At 38.5% G+C, this 13,999-nt stretch overlaps 1 protein-coding gene across 1 annotated transcript in view; it reads left to right on the forward strand.

Moving 5' to 3' along the window:
* The first annotated feature begins 231 nt into the window (after window positions 1–231).
* Window positions 232–13,999, forward strand: part of TMEM161B (transmembrane protein 161B) — a 42,685-nt gene continuing 28,917 nt past the window's right edge. Inside the window, exons 1-3 of the mRNA XM_008921416.3 lie at window positions 232–267; window positions 7,937–8,040; window positions 12,513–12,593. Of these exons, the coding sequence (XP_008919664.2) occupies window positions 7,967–8,040; window positions 12,513–12,593 (155 nt within the window). The 5' untranslated portion in view covers window positions 232–267; window positions 7,937–7,966. The remainder of the gene's footprint in view (window positions 268–7,936; window positions 8,041–12,512; window positions 12,594–13,999) is intronic.

Here is a 13,999-nt window from a genome sequence, read left to right on the forward strand (position 1 = left end):
GCCCGGCCCCGGCTGTGGGAGGGCCGAGACCGCCGAGTGGGTCTCTTCATTAGCTCTCATTAAGGGAATGATCGTGCTGGCTGTACTTCGCCGCGACCTCACGCCGGCACCTTTGCACTGCTCGGGGGTTCGGTCCCTCTGTGCCGCTTTTCCGCGGAGAAGGAGAGTGAGGCACCGTGCTCTGGGCTCTGTGACAGGGTTGGGATGTCTGACCATAAATACCCGGAGCCCTCATCACCCTCCTCAGCTCGCCGGACGGAGGCTGTGGTGAGGTGGGAGCCGGTCTCTCCTGCCGTGCCTGCAGTGAGGGGACCGGAGGGAATGGCCTCCAGCTGAGACAGGGGAGGTTCAGATTAGATATTAAATTTTCACTGTCAGGGTAGTCCGATATTCGAATAGGCTGCCCCGGGAGGTGGTGGAGTCAGCATCCCGGGAGATGTGTAGGAGGTGTCTGAATCTGGCGCTGGGTGATGTGGTTCGGTGGCTTAGTGATTGCACTGGCAGCACTGGGCTGACGTTAGACTTGATGATCTCAAAGGTCTCTTCCAACCATGACGATTCCTTGATTCTGATTGTTTATTCACATCTTCTGTAAACTCCCTATAAATAGGATGTGTAAGTGGTCTTGGATATATGTAGAAACCTTTGTTGTTCATTAATGCCAGTTCATTTTCAGTGCTCTGGGCTGTGTCACAGTGTGTGCTGTGGCAGCACGGCAGTGTCACACAATCCTAGAGTGGTTTGAGTTGGAAGGGACCTAAAGAAAAAAGAATCCCACTTTAAATTGCTTTTCACAACAGGTATTTCAGCACAGCCAGAATTTATTGCTCTGAACATAATGCACAATGAATGACCTTGTAATGTTGTAGGGGAATAACAAAATTTGACTGGTGTAATTGTTAATGGTATAAACTTGTTGGATATACGTCGCTTAAATAGAGGAGGCTAAGTAATGAATATCAAATAAATAAAGATGCTGAATTTTGTATTTAGGTCTTAGTTACCGTTGAAAACACTGGAGTTGATCAGCTCGGCTTTTAATGTACTTAGAGATAAAAGGAGCAAGGATATGTGGGTGCAGGTATAAAACGTGTTTTGTATGTACCATTGCACATATAATATAGAGTATATTTTATGTATTTTATATCTATTATATTATATTTTTCTTCCATATGACTATATGACTAAGTTTCAATGTCATTTTAAATATGGCAGAAGTGTCTGTTTGTTGAAGCAGATTGCTAAGAAATGCACTTTACAGTTACATTTTTAATAAAATTGCCTTTTAACTGTTCTCATACTTAGAGATTTAATCACATGATTCTACTAAAGCTCTTTTTAATAGTGTATATTATGAAAGGCTTATGAAAAGAACTATATTTCTTTTCCTTAGGAAGTATTTTTCTTCCTTTTTTTCTTTTTCTTGAGGTTAGAATATTTAATCAAAAGGTTGTGAAATACTCATTTATAGGATTCCATGGGTGCTGTGGCCAATATCCATATTGGAAGCTACTTTTTGAAAATTGTGAGCTTTTCCTCTCAGTGTAGGTCCTTAATTAAATAAATTGAGTGGTTGCTTGTGCTGCCTGATGAGATTGAAAGATCAAGTCCAGTTTCCTTTGCTGGCAGTGTGGACAAATAATCTTTGTGTGTGGTTCCATGACGTCAGCAAAGTGAAAAGATGGTTGTCTACTTTTACAGTGTTTGGAAGCTGCATTCTGTAGTTCCAAAGCAACAGGAGAATGAAATGTTCATCAGTTTCTTTTGCACCAGGAGACTTTTAAATCAAGTCTTAAAAATCAAGATCTGCCAAGCTGGGACTGCCAAGACTCATCTATGCAGTTACAGTGCCAGTTAGGCCATGACTTTACACTCTGCACAAGTGTCTTAATACTGTGCAAGGCCACAGTGTTTTAGACTGTTGAGCTGAGGCATCAAAGACTTTTCACTTTTTATGCTTGGAATTATTCCTTTAATGGCAGAGCCTGCTCTTTAAAAAGCAAGTGTTCTAGAGAGTGGGAGCTTCCATAGTTCCTACTTGTGTTCGTTGGGGAAGTATTGGTAAACTTCCCCAACTACTTTTTTGGTAAAAAAGTATTTGAATAGTAATAGTGGAGTATAACCTTGTTTTTTCCTGTGTAGCAGATCAGTTCTCTGAACTGGTTTTACTTGTAATCTAATAATACATTGCATATCTACTTTGTTCAGTACAACAAATATTCAATATTGGCCTCTTCAGTAATAAAGATAAATGTGTCTTTTTATAAATGCCCTTGTTCCAGCCATGGAATTTCTGTAGCAATAGCTTGATTTGCCTAATGATCACTAGTTCTGTAATCTTTGTGCTTAGAGAGCCTCAGTAGAAAAAGACAAAAGACTGTCGGGTAAAATGCAAGTTTATTGTCTGTCTTTTGAATCTGTGGAAAGACACTGGTCAGGAGAGGAGTGACCCTTGGGTGGGAAAGACCCGTGAAGGTGAGTGGTTGGGTCTTGAACTTCTTGTATATTCATCATACCACTTCATGCATCTTTTGTTCATCTCTGCTGTCTTGTAAACAGTGGTAGGTGCATGAAAATTCTGATTCAGGGAAAACTTGGTCATGAGAAAAGAAAAAAAAAGTAAAAATCTGAACTTTGAAGAGGTCTCTTGGCATAGATATCTTTCCCAAGATTAACTTTATGAATGTCTGATTTTTACATATAGTAAGATTTGAACTGCCTCAGATTGCTGACTATCATTCTGACTACAGGTCTTTTGTAAAAGTGGTATTTTTCACAGGAAGCATTCATTTTAAGATGCTGCGCAGCAAGCTCAATTTTCTTTGGCCATCCCATATAATATTTTCTACTGTTTAGGAAACAATTCTGAATTGCATTTATGTTTCAGAAGAACACTGTCATGCTTTTGCAAGCTGCAGCTTGAGCTTGGGCATATACATACAGAGAAAAATTTGCATGTGGGGGAAAATTGACCTATGGAAAAGTGTCATTTAATAGCAAAAGCAATAATGTGTCAGCTATTAAAAGACATTTTGAAAAATTTATACCAATTTAGCTTTCAGGCTCCACAAATACCATTGCACATTTGGAATTGCAGGAGATGAAAATGTTTGTTATATTCTCTTAGGGATGTTGCTGGTCACCACTAATACCATACATTTTCCATTTCTTACCTGGAAATTCACAGCCTTGTTAGCATGTTTGCATGCTGCCATTGAAAGAGATTTATGCCCTGAGTTAACATCTGTAGAATACTCCAGTGCAGTTGTGTAAAAATCTTGTTTTTACAAGACTTGCCACTTCAGAAAGAAAGCAGCTGGCATTACATTTCTGAAGGTGAAATTGTAGACCAGCTGTTTTTTCAGGCATGCAGTTGTATCCCTGCTGCAGTCCTGGTGCACACAGTAGTTGGCTTCAGCTCAAGATTCTCATCTTGCAGTAGAGGAGGTGGTTATTGTCAGAGAACAGGTAGTTTCAAAGTCCTGTGTAAAGCAAGGTGTTTGAATTATTTGTAATATATACATATGTAGTAAGGAAAAGAAAGATGGAAAAACCTGTTACTACAAGTAAGGAAGAATAACCTTGGGCAAGGTCAAAATGAGGAGACTGGAGTGGTGTCTTTGGATAAAACAGCCTTGGCTGACTTTGTGCTTCATGTTCTGTAAGTCAATTAATGATGAAAAGAAAAATGTCCTTTAGGCAGAAGTACTTTTAATTTTGTTGGTTTTTCTTTTTTTCATTGCTCTGAGATCGCTGTTGGTGTTTTATAAGTACACTTAACTTGTAGATAGGAGTATTGTAACTCTATCTTAGTTGGTTATTCTTAGTTTTTGTTCTCCTCACTATCAGCAACTGTGTCACCAGGTATGTAATATAAAACTGTGAAGGTTTAGGTTGTACTTTATTCAACCTTGTGCTGTTCCCTTTTGGACGTGTCATCTTTTTATTCCCCGATTTTAAGAAATCTGGCCAGCTTTCCTTTAATGTAACTGCTAATACTGCTCTTGTGGACCACTTATGTGTTCTCTGTTATGATTTAAAGCTTTCATGTGAAGTGTGCTGTGTTAGGCAAGTAAAGGTCAAGGATCTGGAAGAGAGCACAATGCTCCAGACTTCTGAGGCACTTCTAACCAAAGGCCTTCTATGACAGAAACACAGCTAGACTGCAGTTTATTTGACAGTGTTGTCGCTGCGTGGCTGTACTATTTCAGTCTCGGTTTTGGCCAGGAGGTTTCTTTCCAGCTTGTGTTTCGCAGAGAAACTGACTTACCATGTTACATAGTCCTCTTTCTTTGGTCCCAGCGCTTCCTGGCATTAGAGATTGACAGAAATGTCTCTGACCAATGGAATACTGACCTCTCTCTCTAGAGTCTTGAACTTGGATTTCAAATTCCATGCTGCAAAGCTGAGGCATGATAGGGACATGGATATGTGTGGAATCAGTGCACCGAAGGTCTTATGAAATGGGTTCAATTAACATGATTTTTCACAAACTGTTCTGTATCTGCAGACATTTTGTTTAGTCTGTGCAGCAGTTCCTCATCTCTTAACAGGTGAGTAGTGCTTCTATGAGTTTTGGGTCAGCGTGGTCAGTGATTGTTTGCTTAATTACGTTATCACAGGTCAGGTGATGGGTTCCAGGTTTTGTTCACTGGAGGCCCTCAAAACCCCCATATGATGTGGGCTTTGCCCTTGTGCATTATCCCTCTCAAATATGTCGTACTTTATTTTTTATACTCTTGATTTTTAAAGTTGTGGATTTATGACTAAAATCTAAACTCTGTCCTCTAATTTAGAGTGTGCAAGTAGAGGATGCAAGATATTGATGGGAACCAACACCCAATTTTCATTCATGTCCCTGAAATGAGTGGTTTTAAATTTAAACTGGTATTAGTGGTAAAGTGAAGACTTAGAAATATGTGGGAGGCTGGATGCAGACAGAGCCTGAACTGTATTTCGGGGGAGGGGAAAGATGTGTTCTAGTGTCATAATATGGGATAATCTGGGATGTTGCACGTATTTCTGGTATGTGTTTATAAAACACACAAGCGGAGTGTAACCACATCCAGGCAAAAGGGTAGAGTTGGCAAAAAGTTGTGCTGTGCACATAGCGTGTTGAGTGACCACATCACCTACTGTATTCCTGTGCCATGTGTTCTTGGCAGATTGCAGGAAGATTAATGCAGTGGACTTTTTTAAATTTCATGTCACAGCTTTACGCTATTAACATATTACTTGTGGTTATTTACTAACCTTCAGGAATCAAGGGAAAATGCCTATATCAAGTGACCTCATATATCCATTTTTTAATTGTAGGAAAGTAAGTGCAGGAAAATACGAGAAAGATATTTCCACCACAAAGTCAGATTTAAAGTTAAGATTAGCGATATCTTTGGGATTCGGTTATTTTTTTCCTGTGGCTTAAAACTTGCTGAATTGTTTTCATTTGTATGCTGAAATGTTTGTAGGTATTTCTGTTTTTAACAAATGCAGCAAAAACCTCTATGGGAATTAGCACTGTGAATTTCTGCTGGAAGGGGGTAGAGAGGATACAGGAGACATTCAGTGGTTAAAGACAAATTGTTCCTAATGGGTTCTGTTAACAACTTGCAACCTTCACTTGAGTAAGGAAATAAGTTTCTGTTGGTGAACTTTTAAGTAGTCTGTTGATTTGTAAGTGTTTTAGCTCAGGTAGTGGTCCTGCTGCCCTGTATAAAAATAACTGCCTTGATTTGTATAATTTTCCCTCCTGTCGTCTTGTGTTGAAAAGGCATTTTCTTTCCCTTGCTGATAGGAACCTCTAGGAGTAATTGAAGAGACACACCAAGAGAGTGAATTCTGAGGATCATGGCTTAGTGGGCAGGCGGCATAAAGGGACAGTGATTTCTCTCTTACATTGGGTGGCAGTGGTCAGGCTTAGTGTGAGGTGGTCAGAATAAACACTTGATTTTTAAAATACGTGGTTTGTTTCGTACACAAATTAGAGAGTATATACTTCCTTAGCAAGTTAGTAATTTAAAAATCAAATATATTATGCAGGCAGCTTGTTTTAGCAACACTTCCTTTCACTGGAAGGAAAATTAGCCAGGGAATTGGTTTGAGTAATCTGGGCATGGAACTATGCACAATCCTCAATAAAGGTAGAGTAGTAATACATGCACCTCTCAGTCCTGATCTTGATCCCTGATCTCGGTGACATAGAGCACAAACAAAAACGAGTTCTTAAGTTTTGACATACCTCAGGGAATTGATGGCGCCAATGTGTAGGAGCAGTAGAAATTCCAAGGAGGGAGGAGGCAAGGAGGGGCTTGAGCACTAAAGGGGTTTGAACCTCTCCAAAGGTGTTATTTCAAAGTATAAAAAGGTAACAAGTACTTCTGACGTTTGGTACTTTGTTATGAGATGTGTGGTAATATATTGAAAATGTTTACAAATACTGCAAGATAATGTAGGCTATCTTAATCTCCCTCAATCGTGTTAGCTTAAGGATGATACTGCACATCATGCAAAAACATTTCATCTACACAGTATTGACACAATTTCTGATTTATTTGAGGTGGTGGGGGGAAAGAAACAGCATTGAAGGAACTTTCCTTAGTGCAATATTTAAGACCAAAGAAGTTATTGTTGGTAGGGAAGGGGAAGGTTGGTGAGGAGTTGTAGGTCAACAGCTTGTTGCATAGCAGGAACTTGGCTTGTATGACCATGGGACCCCCTCTGAGGTGCAAGGACTGCTGGAGAGGGACAGCATTCTCCTGGCCAAGTGGGGCAAAAGCATCTTTGCCAACAGTCTGGCCAAACTGGTATGGGCAGCTTTAGACTAGGACTGAGAGAGGAAGGGGGTGATGACTCACAAATCAAGAGGAGAAAGTGGTGGACTGAGCTGGTAAGCAAAGGATGCAAGGTTATGTTGAGAAGAGTCCTTAAAAACAACTAATTAGGGGAGAAAGGAACTCATGTGTAGGTAAATACAAATAGGAAATATCTGTATATACAATGAGGCCAACATTATGAGGGAGAAGCTCTTAGACCTCTTCAGGGAAATGAGCATCTTTGACCTGCCAGTACATTGATGCATGCAGCATGGGGAAAAATGGGGAAGTAGGGGGCTGTATGAAGTTGCAGAGCTATGATTTCATTTGGATAACAAAGATGTGATAGGATAGGCAGTACAGTGCCACCATGGATGGATGCAAGCCCTTCAGTGGGGATGGGCTGGGAAACAGAGGAGTGGGACTTACTCTCTACTGAGAGAACAGTAGGGATGCATGGAAGTCTGCCATGGCATTAAAAAAAAATTGTGGAAACAGCAACAAACAGTCAGAATTAAAGCTTGCTGAGTGACTGGGAATGAGGTGGCTGCTGACACTACTGAAGTGCCAAATGGTTTTCAAGAGTTGGATGTTGAAGCTATGCTGATTCCTATGTGCCCTTCTTTCCCCACCTCTGCCTGGAGTTCAGTGTGGGGCAAATGCTCTACACTAATCAAAGACTGCAATTTCACAAAGTGGATGTTGTTAATTTTGAAGTTATTGTTAACTCCAGGGGCTTTGAGGTGTCAGCTGTTTAATCTTGTCAGAGCTGAAGAGATCACAAAACCCAAATTTGTAATCAGGGATGTAGGTTTAAGGCATAATGTCTTGTGAAATGCCATGTCTATGGGTGGCCTTTTGGTATGTGAAGCAGGGGACATATATTACGGCCATCGTGACCTGGGAATGCATTTTCCCTCTGATGAAACATGTAAGTGATTGTAGCAAGTTTCAGGGGATTTTTTATTTTGAAAACTGCGACCGTATCCTGCCCTCTGTTCCTTTCCAGTTTAAAATTAACCAAAAAATTAACCTATCATACAGAGCATTTTTATTTTTTTTTAAGATACTTTATGACTTTTCTAAAACACATACTGACTTATTATTAACTTATTTCTCTACAGAGTGTGATAGGTGTACAGCTGGTGGTTACCATGGTAATGGCTAGTGTCATACAGAAGATCATACCTCACTATTCTCTTGCTCGTTGGCTTCTCTGTAGTGGCAGGTAAGATAAGAAACAGTTGCTATACAATGTGTGACTATGACAATGCAGTTATGCATTAGAGTAGTAACAGTAATTCTTGAAAAGTAATGGACAGCTGTTCTTAATACTGTAGCATTGTGCCACCTGATTTGCAGGCTCAAGGTAAAACCACATTGTTGCTGTAAAAGAACAGAATTGTTTGTTGCTGCTAATGGTATCAGTCATTAAGTTAATTGTTCTTCAACTCTTATATTAAAGCTACAAGGTACATCCTTTAATATTAAAAAGCTAAACTGAATACAAGATACTGAAGAATGGAAGGATTTTGTTTCCTCTGCACTGCCTCTGTGGTGTTGTTAATCCACCTCCTGATTAGCTTTTCATATAAACGGTACTTAGGTATTTGTTAAAAATTCTGGTTTTTTAATACTTCATAGGACAGGATTAGCATAAATTCAATATACTACTTCCTTGTAACAATAGATCAAATAGACATAGTGAGTTGCAGGGGGAGCATTCCCTGTGTGTGTATCCATAATAACAATGAAAAACAACAGCTGTTTTGAATATAAATCAGTATGCTAAATATCAAAAGGAATCATAGACACTGTTTTTTTATTTGGTAAGAAAAATACTTAGTTTGATTAGAAGGTAGAGTGCTGTCTTTTGTAATTGTTAAAATTTTGAGAATACGTGTAGTATTCAAGGAGTATCCCTTGAATAATAATATACTCCATAAGAGTATTAATGAGTCTTGTATAATTTTCCATTGCCTTTTTGCCATTGCCTTTTTTGATTCTACATCTCATAATTACCAACTTGTTTCTTTTTAATTTTCCACATTTCATCACCCAGCAAGTTGCTAGTGAGAATTGACTGTAAATGTTGTTTAGAGGTGTGTTATGTATAACAGAAAACAGTAGTTGTTAGGTGAATAACACGAACAGGAATCATACTCTTAATGAAATTTCGTTGTTGACCACATCTGCAGGGTGATGATCACCTTTTTTGTGCCCTAAAAAGAGTATTACATTAATGAATATGAAACTACCTACCATTTGCTTTTCAAGTGTATTACCACTAGAGTGTTTTTTATCACCAAAGGGCATGTTATACTTTTTATATCCTATTTAGACTTTTATTTCAAAATTTAAATATCTAATTGCTCTTTTAAAAGAATTGCTCAGTATTATGTCTGTGATCTTCATTCTTTCAAAGTTTTCACTCTCTGTATCCTTGTTCTAAGGCATGTGTCAATGATAGGGAGAGGTTTGCTGTTCAAACATTTTTTCCTAATCCTTTTCTCCATTTATCTTTGCACACCTGCAGATTGATAAATACATGAAGCAAGATTTCAGCACTTGTGCTTAGGTAATTCTGCTCCTACTGAAGTCAATGGGAGTCCTGATATTGCCTTTACTATGTTAGTACCCTGGAAATCTCATGATTGCTTTTCAGTGTTCTTTTATTTACCTGGTAACTTATTTTAGTGCATTGTAATTTCAGACACTATGAATAATTCCCTGAATGCAGGAATTGTATGAAGAGTCAGAAATAATTCTGTGTACCAGAAATGAAAACAAGTTAGAAGCTTTGCAACAACAAGAAGCTGAGTTGTAATGGCAGAAAGAAAACCAGTTATTTTGATGGTTTAGTTGAGAAACTATCTATTATTTTTAATCTATTTTTCTTTAGTTTTGTATTTTTGCCAGTGGTATTTGGTTTGGCAGACCTGGGCAGGTGGAGTGGTAGGGTGTTTTATACACAAAAGTGTACAGGTACAAATAGGCACACTCCTAAGCAGTTCAACTGGCCTAGGAGAAGTTACTACCTGCTCCTCCTTTCCTTTGTCAATAGACTCCAACTCATCTTTGGTTCCCAACAGTGGTTTTTAAGTGATTTGAACTAAATGTCTTGCTTCCAAAGGGTTGGCAGGCTTTCCTAAGCAAGATAGACCAAAATGTCTATAGATAGTCCTTGCCAAATGGGAGAGAGGATAAATGTGTTACCAGACAAGATGGAAACACTTAAGTGACCAGTTGATTTCAAGATGCCTGTGTGTGTACAAGCAAAGTCCATTGAAAGGAAGCACAGACATTTCAAAATTTAAAAGAATTGTTAGAATAGACAGACATAAGATACTTACATCATTGACTGTCAAAAAGCTATTTACTTAAATTTGTAAAGAAATACAAACTTTTTCAATCAATGCTATTTTCAGAGCTTGAATGGAATTTAAATATATTTATTGGAAGAATTGGCAGCCTAAGTATCTGTATATGCCTTTGTATTTTTAACTAATAAAACTTGCTCTACCAAAATGTTGCTTTTAAGTTGCTCAGCTGTTTCAGTTGTTCTGTTTTCAGGCCACTTCAGGAAGACGGGAGAAAATGGATGTTTTGTTGTGCATTCATTAATGATCTTCATTCAGATTAACTGGGGCATATCTGTGTGGCTGTTGCTATTCAAACTGACTTGGATATGTCAAAGCCACAGTTGTGGGATTTGAGATTTAAGCATATGTAAGCTAAAACAGATACAAATTACTTTTTTATTGTCTCCCTCTTTATGAAAACGTTGGTTCAGATCTCTTGTTTTAAGATTTTAAATGCTAAGTGTATAGGGTTTATGGACTGAAAAATCCCCAAACTCTTGTATCCTATTGTAATTAGGTATCACTTGCAACATAATATTCTGTATTAGGAGCAAATTGTAACTTAAGTGTTTGATTTGGGTGAGCATACTACACAGAACAAGAATTTTGTCTGTTCTGCTGCATTAGGTACTATTTCTCTGCAGGAAAGATTTCGAAAAACTTCTTCACATCTTAGGTAGCTTTCATCATTACAGAACTGCTTATGGTAATCTCAGCATGCCAAATTCAGATCTGGGATATTGTGAATAACAAAGCAGAAGAATATTTCTCTGCTTTCTCACACTTTCTTTGGGTCATGTGAAAGATAGGAAGAAGTCAGCATCTCCAATGTTGTTTGTCTTCCTGGATGAAAAGGTTGTTTCTATAGTTTCTGTGTGTCTCAGTCTTAACAAAGTCTCTTTTGCAGCAAAGTTTACAAACCACAGATTTTTCAGCTAGGACCACACATGATGAAAATAAGTTAATTAAACAACATTCACTCTTAGTTACACTGAAAAAAAAACCTGAACAAAAGTCAGCTCCTCTTTTCTCCCCCCAAAACTCTGTGTTTGTGCAAAGTCTGTAATATTTGCCATTTTCAGTTTTGGAACTGGCAGTGAATTCCTTCAAGGGAAATTTGTGGTGTTTGATGTTTTATTGACTGGTATTTGAGTTCTTTTCTCTCAAAAAGATCCCAAGCTGAAGGAAGCCTTTCCAAAACAGAGCTGGGAGTCAAGTGTTATCAAGTGGCTTGAGGTTGTTTGGGTTTTGATGCTTACTTTCCAAATTTGCCCTGCTATCTCATTGAACTTGGATGTGACATCATCTCGAATTCACCGACATAGATTTGAATGATCCTACTTGGTGCAGTGTACTTAATATGAGCAGATGGTTGTGGATTCCATTATCGCCTCTAACTATTACCAGTGTAAACCATGTCACTATGGGTGACAATTAGTGCCCTCCTACTTCCACATACATTTCCCAAGTCTTTTTTGGTTAATACTTGGTCTCCTTTACCTCAGCATTTGAGAGTGGAGACCACAGTGACATCCTTCCTGCATGTGGACGATAATCTTCGCTTGTTGAATGTGGAAAAGGCCTTGTTTCAGCTACTAAGGTTTTTGATGTACTTAGAGATTTAAGTAAAATATACCATCCTAGCACTTAACCATCTCTATTTTTCTTCTTCATAATTTCCTTCCCACTTCTTGCCTTTTAAATGAATGAGCAATGGATGATGCATTGATTTGTGAAAGTGGAAAAACTTGTAGGTCAACTGCATGTAAATTAGTGATTTTTTTAATGTCACTTTTTCTAGTAGGATTTGAAGCTAGCACTGAGGAGGCTTTTAGGAAAGGAGTGTTGATGTTATGATCTGCTCTGCTTAAGAAAAAGACTGGTAATGATTATTAGATAATAGCTATTTCAGATTCTGAAAAATTGCTGGGTTTTTGAGGGTATAATTATGTTTTATAAAATTGTTTAGAATATGGTTCTGATGGGTAATTTTGATGGTATAGTTATTCTAATGAACCTTTTCTGCTTCTACAAGCCCTGTATTTGGTGATATCTTTAAAATTTGGTGTTTTGAGAGCTGAAGGGCTTTCATGTGAATGACAAAGTGTCAAAACTTTCTGATCATAAATAAACATCTCACACTGAAGAGAACTGAAGTTTAGCTGTGGTTCAGTTCAGGCACGATTGGTACTGGCACATAAGGGTGTCCTGCTTAGGAGTGGCAAATGACTGGTGTCTTGATAGGCATACAGGTCTGCACTGATGTACAGTTTTTAAAAGCCCCACTCGACATTGCAAATACAGGTATTGTTATACTTAAAATTTTCTTTTTCTTCAGTTTACGGTGGTATCAACATCCCACTGAAGAAGAACTACGGATTCTTGCGGGGAAGCAAAGAGGGAAGAGCAAAAAAGACAGGTAAACACTTGCTTCAAGCTTTTCTTCCCCTCTCTTCTGTTTTTTTTTAGGCATGTTCATGTAATAACTTTGCCAGCCAACTTTTGTCTTTGTGTGAGTTAAAAACTGCTAGTTGCATATGACTACCCCACTTGCATTAATTGTCCCAGTTCTTTACCAAAATATGTTCTTTCAGTTTAACAAAGGGTTGAACTTTGCCAAGTTGTACAGAACTGGTTAATTTCCAGTTAACAAAATGGTCTGTGAAGCTGCTAATTTGGTGGCAAAGCTTTTTTTTTCAGTGGATGTATTTATTTAGATAAAAATTGAGGAAAGCAAATCTTAGAATTGAACCTCTTCACTTGAATCAAGGGAAGAAAGATTTGAGTATATTAGTTCAACGTAGATTATTAGGATCTGCCACTCTTACACAGCTGTGAAAAAGGTAAATGTGCTGCTAGGATGTATTACATGAGGTGTTTCTAGTAAAGAGAAAGGGTAATATTAATCCTCTTGGACAAGACACCAGTGTAGAACTCTATCTGCATTACTGTATACATGTATACATGTATACTGCATTACCGATCACTCATGTTAAAGAAAAATTAATTTTGTATGTGAACAGGTGAACAGAGCTGCTAGGATCATCCAGGAAACAGAAAGTGTCTTACAAGGGGGGCCTAAAAGAGCTGGGCTAGTTTAACCTATCAAAAAGGCAACTGAGGAGGTGGGATAGCTGTCTGTCAGCTTAAGCTGGAAACAGATTTCTGGTGTTCAGACGTGAGGTTCTGAACAGAAGAACATGTACTTCTGAACAAAAATACAGCTGTGTCAAGAGCCGAGACATCTGAGGTGGTGGAGCTCGCCTTGTTGATGTGATATTTCTGAATTGGCTATATTTAAAACAACCAATGCCCTCTGGCTTTCTTTTGGCAACACAGGAGGTTTCTTTTAGCCCTGTTTCTTCTATCCCAGTATGAACTCTCTTATAAATAAATCTTAAGACTTGAGTTAATTTACACATTTCTCATATAATCTGTTAGTTGTAATGTGATTTTTTTCCCTGTTTCCTAGCTCTTAAGATGCATGGTTGGGAACATTATTTGCTTCTGTGATTCACAGAATCACAAGAATCATTTAGGTTGGAAAAGACCTCTGAACTCACCTAGTACAACCTTTGACTGATCACCTTGTAAACTAGACCATGGTACCAAGTGTCACATCCAGTCATTTCTTGAACGCCTCCAGGGATGGTTAGTCCACTACCTCCCTGGGCAGTCCATTCCAGTTCCATGAAGAAATTCCTCCCGATGTTCATCCTGAACCTCCCCTGGCTCAGCTTGAGAGTACATCCTCTTGTCCAGTCACTGGTTACCTGGGAGAAGAGACCAACCCCCACCTGGCTACAACCTACTTTCAGGTAGTTA

Source organism: Manacus vitellinus, unplaced genomic scaffold, assembly GCF_001715985.3.
Source record: "Manacus vitellinus isolate BGI_N305 unplaced genomic scaffold, ASM171598v3 scaffold_23_pilon, whole genome shotgun sequence".
Taxonomy (NCBI): domain Eukaryota; kingdom Metazoa; phylum Chordata; class Aves; order Passeriformes; family Pipridae; genus Manacus; species Manacus vitellinus.